At 49.7% G+C, this 16,807-nt stretch overlaps 7 protein-coding genes across 7 annotated transcripts; 3 read left to right on the forward strand and 4 right to left on the reverse strand.

Moving 5' to 3' along the window:
* Positions 1-40: 40 nt before the first annotated feature.
* Positions 41-412, forward strand: N7455_000886 (uncharacterized protein; the record flags this gene model as incomplete). Its single annotated transcript, XM_040961976.2, has 1 exon — positions 41-412. The coding sequence occupies one exon, from the start codon at positions 41-43 to the stop codon at positions 410-412; it is 372 nt and encodes a 123-aa protein (XP_040807560.2).
* A 1,173-nt stretch (positions 413-1,585) lies between these two features.
* N7455_000887 (Kelch repeat protein) lies at positions 1,586-2,695 on the forward strand (the record flags this gene model as incomplete). The annotated part of the gene is made up of 2 exons (XM_040961970.2): positions 1,586-1,751; positions 1,860-2,695. 2 exons carry the CDS (start codon positions 1,586-1,588, stop codon positions 2,693-2,695), a joined length of 1,002 nt encoding a protein of 333 aa, XP_040807558.2.
* A 174-nt stretch (positions 2,696-2,869) lies between these two features.
* Positions 2,870-3,201, reverse strand: N7455_000888 (uncharacterized protein; the record flags this gene model as incomplete). Its single annotated transcript, XM_065603897.1, has 2 exons — positions 2,870-3,006; positions 3,045-3,201. The coding sequence occupies 2 exons, from the start codon at positions 3,199-3,201 to the stop codon at positions 2,870-2,872; spliced, it is 294 nt and encodes a 97-aa protein (XP_065462388.1).
* A 13-nt stretch (positions 3,202-3,214) lies between these two features.
* bud4 (uncharacterized protein) lies at positions 3,215-7,548 on the reverse strand (the record flags this gene model as incomplete). Its single annotated transcript, XM_040961985.2, has 4 exons — positions 3,215-3,841; positions 3,896-4,593; positions 4,647-7,404; positions 7,459-7,548. The coding sequence occupies 4 exons, from the start codon at positions 7,546-7,548 to the stop codon at positions 3,215-3,217; spliced, it is 4,173 nt and encodes a 1,390-aa protein (XP_040807577.2).
* Positions 7,549-9,148: 1,600 nt separating this feature from the next.
* On the forward strand, positions 9,149-10,951 carry mrh4 (ATP-dependent RNA helicase MRH4; the record flags this gene model as incomplete). The annotated part of the gene is made up of 1 exon (XM_040961988.2): positions 9,149-10,951. The coding sequence occupies one exon, from the start codon at positions 9,149-9,151 to the stop codon at positions 10,949-10,951; it is 1,803 nt and encodes a 600-aa protein (XP_040807568.2).
* A 259-nt stretch (positions 10,952-11,210) lies between these two features.
* On the reverse strand, positions 11,211-12,916 carry N7455_000891 (putative carboxylesterase; the record flags this gene model as incomplete). The annotated part of the gene is made up of 2 exons (XM_040961979.2): positions 11,211-11,465; positions 11,555-12,916. 2 exons carry the CDS (start codon positions 12,914-12,916, stop codon positions 11,211-11,213), a joined length of 1,617 nt encoding a protein of 538 aa, XP_040807587.2.
* A 666-nt stretch (positions 12,917-13,582) lies between these two features.
* N7455_000892 (SET domain-containing protein) lies at positions 13,583-15,630 on the reverse strand (the record flags this gene model as incomplete). Its single annotated transcript, XM_065603898.1, is given in 3 exon segments — positions 13,583-14,892; positions 14,907-15,456; positions 15,517-15,630. The coding sequence occupies 3 exon segments, from the start codon at positions 15,628-15,630 to the stop codon at positions 13,583-13,585; spliced, it is 1,974 nt and encodes a 657-aa protein (XP_065462389.1).
* Positions 15,631-16,807: the final 1,177 nt, after the last annotated feature.

Here is a 16,807-nt window from a genome sequence, read left to right on the forward strand (position 1 = left end):
TTCTACTCCGCTTTTTGCGGCTGTGAGAAACGGGCATGAGATGGCTGTTATGTGTTTGCTTACCCTCCAGAGCAACTGCGTCCAGTTTGAAGATGGCTTCGGTCACACTTTGCTCTGGTGGGCCAGAAAAAGCGGGAATACTAAAGTCGCTGAGGCCGTTATTCAATTTATTGAAACAAGAGGCATCAAAGTCTGCGAGGGTGACTTGGCTGTGGAGGCCAGCTCAATGGCCACAGGTGGTTCTACCGCGTGGTGCGATGTATGCACTCGATTTCTTTCTTATGGGAGCGCCTACCACAAATGTTCCATCTGTCTGGGTGGCGCCTTCGTTGTCTGCCTGGAGTGCTTTGAGATGGGTGCGCGGTGTCTTGATGGTTCTCACGGGTTGGTTCGGAAAGAAGTTGTTCAATGATTGTACAGGCTTGTTTGCTAGATTCAAGGTATAAATACCCTGCTTTCCCATAGATTGAATGTCAAGATTTCTTCCTCCCAGGTAGTAGCCTCATCAGAGATGACCACCTCTATCTATATAGAGTATGTGGGTCGCCGACAACTATTCCACTGTCTGGAAAATCATAGCCCTGATGGGGGGCCAATTCCTCAATAAAATCACAAATCTGAACAAGGAGACAGACACTATTGCAACTGCCGATAGTCTAGCAGATTATGTATACCGCCTATTGGCTGGCGGTTTCTACGCTGACGATTTGGCCTATGGCAACTGCGATAACACTGTTTTTCAAATTGGCTCTACAAGAAAGGTTTACCTCTATCGTTGACGAGGTAAGGCTTTAATAATCCGATGTATTTGGCCCAAGATTATATAAGAGGTTTATGTGTAAGAACACACCGTATTTCTTTTTGTACATCTTTTGGCCTGTCTTTCTATATGGATACGAAAGGCCGTAAAAAGCATAAACGGTACAAAGGACGTTTCTCGATATAGATAGGGATTGAACAGGAGATATTTGTCGTTAATGGGTCGGGTAAATCGTTTATTGTGACGCCTTCCAGTCTGATTTTTGGGAACGGAACACATAGTTCGGGCTTTGTACGGCACAAGGTATGCGTGAATGGAGGCAAATGGGATAATCACAGGCAAATTTATTGGTTATTGATGTCGAGGAATTCTAAACGGTCATTGTGACGTTTTCATAGTTCTAACAGACCTAGAATTAAGCTTTTCTTTGCCATTTTCATTTTCATTTTCGTCTATATCAACTCATTCTCTTAGCAGGCAAGTTATCGTCAAACACCAACGACATAAGTAAATACAAATTTATGTAACCGGGGTAGATCGAGGAGGTTATTGCCCAAGATACAGCATCGCACGCCTTTGCACTGGCCACCAAGGTCCTCCTCAACAAAGTTAAAAAGCAACGGTAACGGCTTTTCCTCTCGGCAGTCTGACATCCACGTCAGACCATAGCCTCAGCATTCAAATACACGTGGGCGCCAATAAGATCACCTTGAATTGAAAGCGATATCCTCAGAGTCTTAGTATAAAGTCTTCTAAAATCCCTGTAATCCAAATTTATCCAACACCAAACATTCCAATCAAACCCCGAATCCCCCTCCCCCCACCATGGCAGCTATTCAAGCAAGATGGACTAAAGTCGTCGAGGCAGAGATCTTACAACGATCCTCCCAAGTAGTCTCCGTCGTTGACAGACAGATCTACATTTTTGGCGGAGAGTTGCGGCCACGAGAACCCAGAGATAATGACGTTCACATTGTTTCCCTTAAAGATCGTGAGATTCCCTACATGTCCACAGACAATATCATACCTATTTGAGAGACAAAAACCCTCAAAGCCAATACCACCACATACATATACATATAACTAACCATTCCCATAGCCGCAACCCTATCCACCAAACAATCCCCGGCCCAGTCCCCCTCACCACGAGTAGGAACCGCATCAACAACCCTGAACGGCAAAATCTACCTATTCTCCGGACGAGGAGGCACAGCGATGGCACCTATAGAAGAAAGCGGCAGGATCTGGGAATTCGACCCCAGCGCAAACAAATGGACCCTCCTAGCCCCATCTAATCCAAAGCCATCCTCAATCCCAGCAGCACGCAGCTACCACTGCACAGCCAACGACGGAAAAGACACCGTCTTCATCCACGCAGGCTGTCCCGAAAAGGGCCGACTATCGGATCTGTGGGCGTTCAGTGTATCCCAGAAGCAATGGACAGAACTTGCTCCTGCGCCGGATCCACCGCGCGGTGGGACTTCTATTGCCTTTGCCGGGGGCAGACTGTATCGGATGAATGGGTTTGATGGCGAGCGGGAGCAGGGCGGTAGAGTAGATTTCTATGAGCCTGGAGCCAATGTGTGGAGCTCGCATTCGTTTGTTCCGGATGGTGTGAGTGGGCCATCGCCGCGGAGTGTGGCGGCCTTGCTTTCTGTTGCGGTTTCTGGTCGTGTGTACTTGGTTACCCTGTTTGGTGAGCGGGATCCTAGTTCATTGGGACATCAGGGTGCGGGGAAGATGTTGGGTGATGTGTGGGTGTTTGATGTTGAGACTAAACTATGGACGAAGATTGAGGCGAGGGGAGATGAGCGTCCTGATCCACGGGGTTGGTTTGATGGAGATGCCCTTGATGATGGCAGTATTGTGGTCCATGGTGGACTGGGAGAATCAAATAATCGGCTGGGTGACGTTTGGACTCTCGAGTTTCTCTAATCTTTTCAAGAATTTGATTTTTAACATAGAATCTGACAGTATTTAACATCAATAAAGGAAATTTTGGGACAGAATTATGGGTTCTTGGGAAGAAGAGAACAAAGTAAGCAGAATTGTATGTATCAAGGTACAGGGAAAGCATAGAAATTATGAAAAGGAAATCATTTGTGCGTGCTATGGGGTCTTGAATCGTACAGTTGCCATATTTGCCTTCGCCATTCCGCAACAATTCATAAGGAAAATAATTGACAGAGAAAAAAGAAAAGTCGAGAAACGAGTCGCATCATACACCAACACCATAAGAGAAAGTGCTGCAAAAGGAAATGAACAAAAAAAAAGGCCAAGTGACTGTCATCGCGAAACGCAAAAAGAAACGGGAACAAAGACAAAAGCAAACTGGAATGCAATGGGAGACCTCCGAGAGACAAATAAAAAGAGTTATTGTGACAACTGACATCATGCACAGAAGAAGTGAAGGATGATCTGTGCTTTGGAACTCTACTCATTTCAGAGTAGTACTTAGAACATGAGAGAGCGGGTTTTCTGTCGACGCGCTTCAGCACTACCCATCTCGGGTTGAGAGTAGGTGTGCTTATGCCGAGGACGCTGGGATTGAGACGCCGGCGCCCCAGATCCCGCAGAAGACGGAGGTCCCATTATGGCACTGACTCGGGTCCGAGTAGGAGATGGAGCTGAGGCAGGTGGTGTGGGAATCCCACTGGGCGGACGACGAGGAGCAGTTTCATTGCTGGTTTTCATGCTACGCTCGCGCTTAAGCACAAGATCAGCCCAGGGCTTAAGTGCACCATTGCCGGAGGTAGAGCCCTTGCCAACAGCTTCAGACATGACTCGAAGCCAGCCCTCCTTAGCTTCGGGGCTATCCGCATAGAAGTCAATCACTTCACCATTGCCGAAGCGGATGCGGAATCCCTCCTCAACAAACATATAGCCATCTTCTTCCTCGGCAAATGCAGACTTACGGCGGGAACCACCCTTCGTGCTGGTCTCCTTCTGAAGGAGGGAGGACCGATCGTCAATGAGCTTGGAGGCCTTGGCGAGATTGATTGTAGCACGAGGTTGGCGCGTTGTTTCGTGGAAGGCCGTCAACTTGGACCCCTGGAGCTTGAAGAAGCGACGGCGCCAGTACTATGGTGATTGATTAGTTTTAAATCGGCAACTGAAAAGTTTATGAACACTTACTGGACAATCTCCACCCTGCTGGGAAAGGAACCCTTCCCAGGAGCGAGCTGCAACACTCTCTGCATCACGCATTTCACGAATGCAGGCGTTCATGCTCTTGGGCATGTCCTCATCCTTGCTACCCTTGGGCTTAGGCACAAAGAGCAGTTGCACTTCCAATTTTCCAATCTTGTATGGTGGTCGGCGCTGGGTATTGATGCTAGTCGCACTCTTCTTGCTCTTGACACTGCTCATTTGTTCCTCGACCGCCCATTCGTTGAAGCAAGCCACATCAACAATGTGGGGACGGCCAAAGGCCTGCTGCTCGTGGTCGCTCAAAGCCACATACGCGCGGCCAAAGCTACCATCACGCGCAACCAAGTTTCGAAGCCGTTCATATACAGGGGCATTAACGTCCTTGGTCTTCTGTTGCTGAGACTGCATTTGTTGCTTAATGTCAAGCTCCTTGCGCCGGCGTGGGGATGCAAATACACGGCTGAGGGCCGACGCTTTTTGACGTGATGGGGATGATGCGGGTTCCTGCGTTTGGAACTTGCTCTCATCAATCTTCATTTGCAAGGTCAACTGGAACTCAAGGTCATTCTGGACAATGAGCTCAAACTCCTGTCCAATGGGAGCAGACTTGCCCATCTCTAACCAGGATGTGGTCACACAGTGCAGCCCATTATCCAAAGTCAGTGCAAAGTACGACCGTTCACCTAAAATCCGATTAGTAACATGAATTGCATAAGTCTTGATGATAAGATCTTACCGCGTGGGAGAGGAAGGTCACAATATTTGAGGCCTACGACCTTCACAAACAAACGCCCTCGCTCTTCACCATCTTCAAAAGATTCGGAGATGGCTGGCTCGTTCTCTTCGATAGTCGCGGGGGCTTCCTGGACATTACTAGGCTGTCCAGGGAGAGGCGGGACCCCACCCACACCAGGGACGGGCTTTTTCTTCGGGATACCGGTGGCAGCCTTAATACTTGGGCGGCGCGGTGAGCCATTCCAAGGCACTGTGGTCCAAGTCTGTTGGCTAGGCTTTCGTGGAGAAGAGCCAGCAGAGCGTGTACCCCGCTGGTCTTGAGCAGTGTGCTCGGTCGAAGGCATTGCTTCTTCTTCGTTGCGGCTGCTAGCAACGATAACTTTGGTGTTTTGTCTCATGAGATATCCTCTCTGTTTAGGGGTACAAGAGTCAGCGGAGTCTGCACTATTTGCTAGGGGATCCTTCGATGCTTTCGCTTGAGAAGTCGGCAGGGAACCAGGGCTTTGAGAAAGGGCAAGGTGAAACGCAACCTTTTGTGATTCAATAACACGATCAAACTCCTTGTCCAGTCCAAAACCGAGACTTTCTTCCTGGATACTGAAGGGAATATCGAGTTTCAAACAACTGCTTTGTCGCTGGGCAACATCCGTAGGCAACCCCAACTTCGGTGGCAAGTCAATCTGCTTTTGTTCACCATCCGACGTATTCGACTCATTGGAGATCTGCTTTGGCAACGAAGGGACGGGTGGAACATGCTGGCCACTGATCTGACGCCTGGTAGCCGCCATGGACTGCATATCTGCAGGGGTCAGTGAGGGTCGGGTCTTAAGACCGGCACCAGGAGCTCGAATTGTTGCGACGGGCTCAGGGACAGACTCGTCGGATGAGCTCTCATCAACTTCCGGCTCCAGCTCCTCTTCCTCGTCTGCTTCTTCTGCTTCTTCTTCGTGTTCATCTTCGTCATCGTCGTCCTCAATCGGATGGCGGATGACAGAGTCTGGAGTAGAGGGCTCAGAAGCTTGGTCTTCCTGCATCTCAGGGGTCATAGGGCGCGCGAGAGACTGACGGATAGACGCCATATCGAAAGATTGGTCTTGAGGGGCGTCCGGCTCTTTGTATTCTTGGCCATCCTGGTTTGGCTGTGCAGGATTTTGGGCGTCGGTCTGGGTTTCAGCGTTGGGGGTAGTCTGTTCAGATTCCTGCCTATCACTATCTTGTCCAGCGTGTTCGCGGTCAGCAGCTTCTGCGGCAGAGCGCAACGAGTAATTGCTGTCCTCGTCGTACTTGGCCCGCTGATCACGGGACGACAGGCTGTTGTCTGACATATGCTGATAATAACCAGAGATAGAGTAGAGGTCCTCTTCGCGCTCTTCCTGTTTAATGATTACACTCGAGGAGTCATCGTCGTCGGTTTCCATGGATGGAATGGGAACATCAGGGTCATAATGGTCATAACGTTGGGGGCTGGAAGCAATTTGGGAAGAGTCATCGAAGCTGTCATCCTCATAATCGTCCCCCTTGCGAATTCCTCGCAATATTGAGTCGCGAGAAATGCGAGGCGGAGAAAAGAAGTTCTCTTTGGCCTCGTCATCCGGGTGGGTATCATCTCTTGGTGTCAGATCTTCATCTGCTCTAGGAAGCTCCAAGGGTTCCTCAATGTTCTCCGCGTGGTCATCATGTGTATCATCATCACTCCTCTCATGCAGCATCATGAGACGGAGTCTCTCCTCTATAGATACAGCGCCGGGGAGATCAGACTTTGTATATGAGGCGGGAGCCGGAGGTGCTGGTAGCACACGCTGGCCTGCGCTGCCAAGCTCAAAAGCAGCAGTGAGCTTACCAGCCGAGGATGGACGAGCACCGGACATGCGATTGACCGATGGCAAAGGCGGGAGGGGACGTCGCTCGCCATTCGAGTCCAGCGATTCAACACGTGCGTGCTGAGAAGATCCTCCTTCGCGCGAGATAGGTCGCTCCTCGGTAGTGTCTTCTTCGACGTCCTCGATGAAGGGATCGCCATCGCTGTTTGTGCTTTGGCTCATGAAACGCCAGTCTTCGGGCAGCACAACAGGGGTCTTCTCGATATCTTCCAGCGAGGCGTCAAAGCTATCGTCACGCTCAATGGATGACTCAGCCTCGAAACTAAGATCCTCCTCTTCCTCGGACTCGTAGCTGTTTTCTCGTGACTCAGATGCAACTGAGGAAAGATCCGGTGTGGTCATTTCATATTCATTGATTTGAGGAGGGGCGTGGTCAAATGTGACACTCTTTGCATGTCGATGCCCAGCGCTGCCATACTCAGACCAAATATCATTCTGAGGGTCAAATCCCTTGCCATACCGGCTACCTTTAGATAGCGAGGACTTGCTTGGCGATGCTTGATCTTTGCTTGGGGACGACGGGCGCGAAAGCTGGGTGGTATCTTCATCGAATTGGGATTTCGCAACATTCATTTGGCTGTCCCGTTGTGGAGACCTCCCCGAGGCCAAGGGTTTCTGAGGAAAAGCTACTGAAGCTGGGTCATACTCTTGACCACCTTCGAGGAACATGCTGTGATTCTTGACCTTGGAAACGCGTTTCAAATTCTCGAGCGACGGGCGCTTTGAGGGGAAATAACACCCCTCTGGATCATATGGCGCTTTATTCTCGGCCCCCTTGGGAAACGGCGATGGGGAGTCGCGACCTTTCCAAAACAGGCGTGGGGAGGTATTGTTATTCAGAGACGAGACATCGTATGCAGGCGATTCGCCATGCGGCACCTGCTAGTCTTGTTAGTATGTTTTACCACATGCGAGATATCGTGTTGACAGTACCTTGGCACCTTGATTCCAGCTAGGCGAATTGCGCCTCTGGGCCATAGGGCTCACTTCGGAGAGTGGCCGTTGACCAGATCCGTTACCCATATTGAGGTTGGGTTTGCTGGTGACTCAGTATACGAAATATGCAATCGTAATAAAATACCAAGACAGGATGTCTGTGATGTGTCAGTGCTTTCTCATCGAATCCTGATCGGCGGGTGGGTTTATGACTGATGACAAATGACACAAGACAAAATCAATAGAGGACAGGTACCATACCGTTCTTAATAACCAGGAGTCGCGTGGGAAATGGTTGCCAGAGAATCCTGATGCAGGCGTAAAAGTCGTGTGGATCGTGGCAGAAATGCTGCGGCAAAGGGCGAAGGTACCAAAACAAACCCAAGTTGGGAGTCCGGGTGTCAAACCAAGGCAAAAACGAAAGGGGGGAAGGGATAATGAAGGGATACGAATGCCAACTCTCAAGGAAAGTTAGCAGGGAAGAGCAACAGAGACAAAGAAAGAAGTTGTGAAGAAGAGTAGTAGAAACAACGAAACTTGATATGTCTCTCCCATGGATTCAAGTGGATTGTTACCCCAAGCAAGAAACTGTTGTTGCGGGAGTTGTCATGGCAACGGCTGGCTTCCAGTGTTTCAGCATCCCGTGACATTGCGTCAGGTGCCTAGGATCGGCACTAGTCTACAAGTGGAATAGCTTCGTGGATCATTTCCGATATCAACATGCACCTACCACCTTCAATTGTCAAAAGTACCTAAATATAGCACATGATTAAGTATGTAGCAAAGCTCAAGTCTTCGTTTCAGGTGTGTTTAAATAGTCCAATTATCATATCAAGTGCATTCCGAAGAAACGCCGAACACCCAGGCAGAGGTTCCAGCTAGAAACTCCGCCTACATTATACAAATTAATCAAAAATACAGACCTCCCATATACCTGGGTGGGCAGTTTCCAACTTACCAAATAACATTATATATTACCTTTGTTCCAAGACCTGATTCTTGCAAAGGGGAACTTGGAGGAAAACAAAAGCCACGACTGTCCACTTCGTTATAAACTCTGTTCGCATCGCCCAGGCCATTGTGCCTTCGAAGACTCTTGTATCCTGCTTCTGTTAAAGATATAAGCTCAACTGGGAGCAAATGCTAGAGTGAGTCTTCTGTAGGTGCCTCTATACAGGTGGGGGATTTAAATAGATCTCAGATACATATACATACCTAGTTGTCTATAAATATGTTACCTACAAAGTTATTGTTTCATTAAAACACAAATGGAGAAGGGTCATGACAAGACACTTTAATATATTTATCTCCAAGCTCTTGACCAAATTTCTGCACTGATTTAGACAGGAGACATTATGGTCACCTATTGTTTTGTTAATGCCTAAGGCCCCCAGAATAACGAGCATGATGAGTCAGCAATATAATCACCTGACCATTATGTCAAAGTTTATGATCTGCGCTAGTCCGAAAAAGGAATGGCGTCTATAATCGCGGGAAAAAAACATCTGAACCTGTTCTGGCCTCTTCTCTGCGATCATTCCGTGTTTTCCACTTCCGCACATATTATCGCATTTAATTAGGTAGAATGCCTCTGCCGATTCGATCCTCGATATGTTTTCTATGTCAAACTAAGGCGACCCTGATCGCCCCATCGATTCTTCCGACCTCATGGCAGACCACGCGAGGCATGGCTACCGTTCGAGTGCGCCGCAAGGCTGCTCGGATGGCCCTGTCGCCTACTGTTGACAAACCGTCTCTGCCATCTCCTAACAAGCCACGACGGGAACGGGCCGGACCCTTTGCCTCGATGAACCAGACTCAGGCACGGATTCGAGACACACCACGCACACGATCACAGGCCGCCCTCAAGCGTTCAGGGGAGGAGGGCAAGACGGAGAAGAAGGAAAGCCCATTGTACAGAGCGTTGAAGATGCAGACAACATTGACACCTGTGCCTTACGGTCGACGTTCCGCTATCAAAGCCCGACTTGCCGACATCACCAGCTTCGACCACTTCCCTCTCCTCCCCGCAGTTCGACAGTCAGTTTTCGCTCAGGCTCTGGCTGGTCTCACCGATGTTAGCCCCACGCCCATTCAAAGGCTCGCGATTCCCGAACTGTTGCTGGACGAATCTAAGAAGAAGAAGAAAGTGAAGAAGGCGAACGAAGACGAAGAAGAGTATGATTTCGACCAGTACCTCCTGGCAGCAGAGACCGGCTCGGGAAAGACCCTCGCATACTTGCTTCCAATTGTTGATGCTGTCAAGCGTGCTGAAGTTATCGATATGGAGGAAGATAAGGCCTTAGAGGAACGAAAGGTACGGGAGCGGGAAGAGAGAATGAAGAATAAGGCGTTCGATCTGGAGCCTGAGGAGCCACCGATGACAAACGCCTGTCGGCCTCGGGCCATTATTCTCGTTCCTACTTCCGAATTGGTATCCCAGGTTGGATCCCAACTCAAGGAGTTGGCGCACACCGTGAAGTACCGCTCGGGCGAAATCTCATCGACCTTCACTCCTCGCCGGATCAAGAACACCCTCTTCCATCCCGCTGGTATCGATATTCTAGTTTCAACTCCTCACCTGTTGGGCTCTGTTGCGAGGTCGAACCCCAACATTCTCAGCCGAGTCACTCACCTTGTCCTTGACGAAGCCGATTCCCTAATGGACCGATCGTTCATCCCAACAACGACCGAAATCATTGCCAAGGTCGCCCCGTCACTCAAAAAATTGGTTCTCTGCTCAGCCACCATCCCCCGCAGTCTCGACAACCAGCTGCGCAAGCGCTTCCCTGATCTGCAGCGCCTGACGACTCCGAACTTGCACGCCATTCCCCGTCGCGTGCAACTAGGTGTCGTGGACATTGAGAAGGAGCCATACCGCGGAAACCGAAACCTTGCCTGTGCTGATGTCATCTGGTCAATCGGCAAGGCAGGAGATAGACACGAGCACACCGAGACATGGGGACCCCTTAACGCATACATGGAGCCGAAGGTTAAGAAGATCATTGTGTTCGTCAACGAACGCGAGGAAGCCGACGAGGTCGCCAAGTTCCTGCAATCTAAGGGTATCGATGCTGTTTCGCTATCCCGTGACACCGACTCCCGGAAGCAACAAGAGACCCTCTCGGAGTTCACGGAGGTTAAACTCCCACCGACTGCGGAGGAGATCATGATTAATAAGAAGAAGAACCGCGCCGCTGGCAGCATTCCCTTCGAGCTCCCTGACCGTCAAGAGCCCATTCGCCGTCTTCCGGACACAAAGGTTCTTGTCACTACCGATATCGCCTCCCGTGGTATTGATACCCTGGCAGTGAAGACAGTGCTTCTCTACCACGTGCCGCACACAACCATTGACTTCATCCACCGTCTCGGCCGTCTTGGTCGTATGGGCAAGCGTGGTCGTGGCGTTGTTCTGGTGGGCAAGAAGGACCGCAAGGACGTCGTCCGTGAAGTTCGCGAAGGCATGTTCCGTGGCCAGGCTCTGATCTAGATCCAGATCCAGATCCGCGCGTGCGTGCATTTATCACACTGTATAAATCTTGTAACATACATGGCGTTGGTTTGTGGTTTTGATTTTTTTGGGAACTGGAAAACGACTATACCCATTGTCGCTGCGATAGTCATTAGATCTTTTGGAAGTATGTACGATATGCAATCATATATAACGAAGTTAATTCTCCTCTTGTATAACAATGTCTGAGTCCAATTGTATCGCCCCAACTGTAAACGACTATTCTCATTTTAACCTCTCACACGGGTATCTCCCTCCCCAGTCTTCGCCAGAAGTCACACCTCTTCTTCAACTGGACCAGCTTCACATTCTCAAGCCCATCATCCACAACGACGAATTCCTCCCCCGTACGTAGTTCCGGCACACCTGGCTGCGAAGCATTCGTCACTTTGTGTGCGTTCGGGTCTCCCGTCTGGAAGAAACTCGCGAAAGCTCCCGCGTAGCCTTCATAAACGACAGGGTTAGTCTCTTGAACAGCATTGATTCTGTTCCACTAATAGCATTCAAGTCAGCTTATGCTATCAAAACCAGGAGACTATCCAGGAAAAAAAAAGAGAGTAGCGATGGAAGGGAAGAACAAACATAAATAGTATCACTCCCATGCGTCGCCGGAGAAATCGTATACTCCCCGAGATGCCCTTTCTCCGTCGCAGCCGACGCAATCCAATAAGCCGGACAAGCAAGCACAACATCCCGATACACCAATCCAGCGCGGATATAAGAAGTATTGTAACTGTCGATCGTTTCCGTGCTCCCCTCAGCGGGATAATAAAGAGATTCCACCTCACCAATCTGCTTGGTCGACAACCCAGGCACAAAACCTGAAAGCCACTGATGGAAGCTCGCAACAGAGGAATTAAATCCGTTTACCAAAACCGCGCTTGCAAGACCTGATGGAATGAAATTCTGGCCCTCGTGGCTGTTGTACATTCCCCAGACAAACTCTGTGTCCAGAGAGCCCTTGTTCACAGTGTCTGTGAGTGTCTCGACGAGGAAGGTTCCGTCTATCACAGGCGCCCAGGTGTAAGAGCTCGTTGTCCAAGAGTTGCTGGCTCCAATTACCAGGCTTGCGTCACGAATCTTCTGGACATCCACGGATTTGAGACAGGCGAGTATCTCATCAGCGTTACTGTAGCTAGCACAGCCTGTTAGGTTCGCCAGCTGGGTGTAGATTGCTTCTGCTTGGGGTGCATTGTATTTGTATGTCTTGGGCCAGAACGGCGAGCTGGCAAGGGCTTTGGAGAATAGTTTCGGTTGGCCATGGCGGCCGTTTGCGAGGACTTGCGCGACTACTGAGCCGGCACCGGCTGATTGGCCCCATATTGTTACATTGTGAGGGTTGCCGCCGAAATGATGGATGTGGCTCTGTACCCATTTTAAGACGTATTGCTGGTCTAATAGCCCCGGGTTTAGATCTGAGGTCGACGAGTCTTTGATTGCCTTGCCGGGTAGGAAGCCGAATGCATTGACGCGGTAGTTGGAGTAGATAACGATGTAGTCGTTGATATTGCTGACATTGAGGATCGGGAATGAGGATGGCGGCATGGTGAATGCCGCGCTGCCTTGGATGAAAGCTCCACCGTAGAATACAACCAGCACTGGTCTGCTAGTATCCTTGGCCACGTCCCATGGTCGTGAGAATAGACCCAGATAGAGACAATCTTCGGTGCCGTTGACCGTGCGCTGGGGGCACATGTCGAAGTCCTGGTTTGTGTCATAGAGGTCTCCGGTGATCTTTAGTGGTGGCTGAGGCGCGCGAAAGCGGTTCTCCCCTATTGGTGGTGCAGCAAATGGGATCTTGCGAAAATATGAGAGGTTGTAGGTATTGTCATATTGGCCTTTGAAGGATCCGTAGTCGAGAGAAACTAGAGGGTTGTCCCATGCAGTGCTCGCTGTGACCCCGAAGCCGAGGAATAGGGTGACAATCAGGTCTGAGAACCTCATCTTCGGGTTTCGGCGGCTTTCGGTTCAAAGTTTTATTGTTCCATTCATAGCTGTGTTCAGCCTGGTGGGCCCCAGACCATATATAGCCAGGCCATCCCTAGCCTTTCTGTACGCAATGAGGAAGCATCAGCCCCATATGACGAGCAATGGCATTCGGTAGAGGAAACCCCGAGCATCTCTGTGTGGCTCTTAAGCAATTTGGTCATTTTCAAGCAGACACTCTTGGACTTAGGTACGAGAGCAGCTCATTGGTGCAGTTATTGTTGATGCCCGGAACGAAATGCGGGGATTTGTGCAGTGGTTGTCAATTCGGACTCGATCACCCCGATAGATCGTCGATCATATAATAAGAACAAACCATAGTTAGCTGGGAATCCCCAGGACACCTAGTTATATTTATATTCAACCTCACGTCCACAATTAATGTGTCAAAAAGTAGCTGTCAAGGGAGTCCCCGTGCGAACAAAGCCCAAGTAAACACTGTCCTCTCCAGATTCCAATCCTGAAAATGCACCCTTGTAAGAAACCCAAACTCCAGATCCAATTTCCATGCAATATAATGCAAGTTAAAACAAGTATTATCACAAATCGCCATTCTCCTAAACCAAAACTCCGTCCCCAGCCGTCTTGTCTCGTAGATCAAACATGGCTCCAGAGCTGTACTGTTTACATAGTCATACGAAGTTCTCTAGTGCGACGTCGAGTTGCCCGAGCATCACGGCGAGACTCAGTTGCATCGCTCGTCTCCGTTTCTGGGGTATTTGTATCGGACAGCTCGGGAGTGGGGGTGATCCCAAAACTAACACCGCGGTCCCGGCGACAGATACGTGATTGTGCGTCGGGAGACAAGAACCGATGGACGGTGCGGTGATCCATTACTCGCTCTTCGCCATCCGGGCTTTTGTCTGTTGATGGCCACTGGTATCCGTATAGCTTGGAATGGCGCTCGCAACGCGGACATTCACGACGCGTGAGGTATGAGTTTGGCTGGAGGAACCATGTATCACAGGTTTGGCACTCCACCCAGCGGTCGTACTTCTGGGCAAGCAATCGTGATGTCTTGGTATAGTCTCCAGGGACTCGGGCAACTTGTGACTCGGTCTCGACGGAGTCTACGATGAATCGCCGCTTGGTGCGAGGCTTTCGCTTTTTGGGCTTATCCACAACGGCACCATCGGCGTCGTCTAATTTAGTGGAATTTGATAAGTCTGATAGTCCTTCTTCGGGGTCAATGTCCATGGGATGGGCGGTGGCGGGCTGACCTTCAGGAGAGGCATCGGGATGATCCTCGCCATTGAGTGTTTTCGACTCAGACGGCTCTAGTATAGTTTCCTCTGTCTTGATCTTGGTTCCCATGTCGTCCACGGTGGTGGGGGTCGTTGACGTCGACGACCGGTGGGATTCATCAGCGGTGGAGTTTGGAGATTCGCAGTCCGTGGGGATAGTAGAATTAGTTCCCTCGCTTGGTTGTCCTTTCCCTGTGGCAACTGGGAGGGGGGTTGCTGGATCAGTTGGCGGTGCCACTGCGGTTAGCTCTGTGATCTCTTTCTTTAGCTCGGACACCTGGGGCCCAGCTTCCGCCAGAAGAGCAGTTGGAATCAGTACAGTATCCTGAATAGGGGTGTCGTCTGATCTGCGAGTTGGACCTGACTCCCCAGCAAGTTCAGAAACCGAGATCTCTTCTCGCAACTTGGAAATTTGTCGTTGGAACTTTGCACGTTTGCGCGGAGTGGAACAGGTCAAGGTAGAAGAGCTCTCGGGTTCATCCACGTCCGAGCTGCGTCTACGCTTCCTGCTCGCATTGCTATCTTCGGCCGGTGTAGCTTCGGACACGGGGCTGGACTCTTTGCTGTTTGCCTCCGTGTCAACATTTGAAGACCAGCCATTCCGTACAGCGGTCTCGCAAGTATGACACAGACACTCGCAGTTATCAACACCAAAGTAATCCTCTCCGTAGGAAACCGTGATCTCTTCCCCTCGTGAATGTCACGCATGGCTACGACGGACATGCCCTCGTTGCCTCTAGTTGTCAAGCTGCCATTGGCATCACAGTCATGATTGGCAAAACGAGCAGGACCCAGAAAGAAGGATGGGGTCTTGCGGCGACTCGACATCACAATGCTGAAGTCTTTGCGGGTCAAGCCGAGATCCAACTCTTCTTCATGGGTCATAGACACAAGCGTTCCACTCAGGTGTTTGATCTCCTCGCCCTTTTTGATGAATCTGCGAGCGCAGATCGCAGCCTCATGTTGCGTGATAATGTATCGATTAGTCGTGGTGACCTCAAAAGGACAGTCTGGAAGATACATCTGAATGTACTTGCGGAGGTGTCGGCGGAACCACTCCTTCTCCCGAGGGCTACGGAGGTTTGTCATATATTTCTTTAACCCTGATATCTCCAGCAGCTTGCGTTCCGCCGTGGGGATATCCTTGTCGACGATCACATCGTGGAGAAGAATGCGCCCAATATCGTCATCGTGGATTCCGCGGGCAGGGCTGTACTTGGTGCGGTTCTTGCGGGTGGTGGTCCAAAAATAGGCCTATTAATAGGAAGTGTCAGTGGACAGATCTCTGTGTTGAATTGCAGGCAAAAAACATACGTGATCCACTAGCGCATCGGTTGCGACATCGTCATAGCTGGCCAGTTTAGCCAGGGTCAAGCGCTCGCGACGTTCGGCGGCAGGCGAGTTCTTTCGCGCTCTCTTTGGAGGCATGGTGAATGTAACAAGAAGCTGATGACCGCTAGAGATCGAAGCGGGAGAGAAGATGTGGTCTCATAGAATGCAGAGTGGGTGCAAAGGATGGTCAGGAAACGGTGGAGGGCGGAGGTCCGAGGGATGGGTCGAAAAATGATTCGAGGCGCAATACGGGAATTAAAATGAGTGACTGACAATCAACACAAGGAACATTATGAGGTGATTGTCACCATTGAGGCTGTTCCAAGGAGAAGGGCCTCCTTCGCAGATGTTTTTAGGGGCGGAACGGACACTCGGGAGTGCTAGCTGAGACCTTGCCGTCTCTTCTACTTTTACTCTTCCGCCTTGGCCTTTTGACGTGTTGTCCTTCTCTCTACCAGTAAATATTGGATAGGAGGGGATTGATTATTGTTATCGTTTCATTTTCTACTCCGTATAGCTTTGTTTTGACTTGATTTTACGCGCCCAGCTCGCATACAACAATATGCACCGTGCGTCAAGCCATCCAATCCTTCCCCCATGTCGTATCACCGCAATTAAACCCAATCAAGATCAATTTTTGAGATCAAGTGATCGGTTTTTTTCTGTCTTGCGCGTAAAATATATAGTATATTATCCCTCAACGGGTATTTGCTGTAGAATATCCGCAGCCAATGAACTGCTGGAGAATCTGATGGATCCAAGTATGAACATAGTATCCTCGCTTTCGTGGGTTTTCCTACAGATAATTGATGGGTTCCGAGTTTAATCCTGTTCTGGTGTATTTTGGGGGTATAGAAATGCCATTCTACCAGCTAGGTGAGAAAATAAGAAAGATCTAGGACTATATAGATCTGAATTTAGGATATTGTTGAACTATATATTTAGCTGACGCGACATAGATCGAAACAGCAAAATCTCACTTAGGATGTTACTCGAATGACTAGAATAGATATCCTATATAATTATTAGATCAATACAAGCAAGAATGATAGACACATAACAGCCCAGGGTATATTATGATCAAGCGGTGCTTCTCATGCTTGCTTAGGACGTACCATGATTGATGTGGTTAATTGGAGAACCAACCTTGGGAAAGCGATATTTGTTACGCGAAAACCCAAATTGAATCGAGATTCGTAATAATCGAACAATAGCACGAAATCAATTCCCAAGGAATCCAAGTTGAAGTCCTACTAGATCTTGTATAGGAGGC

This window comes from Penicillium solitum (assembly GCF_028829755.1).
Source record: "Penicillium solitum strain IBT 25940 chromosome Unknown utg000001l_segment0_segment0, whole genome shotgun sequence".
Lineage (NCBI taxonomy): Eukaryota > Fungi > Ascomycota > Eurotiomycetes > Eurotiales > Aspergillaceae > Penicillium > Penicillium solitum.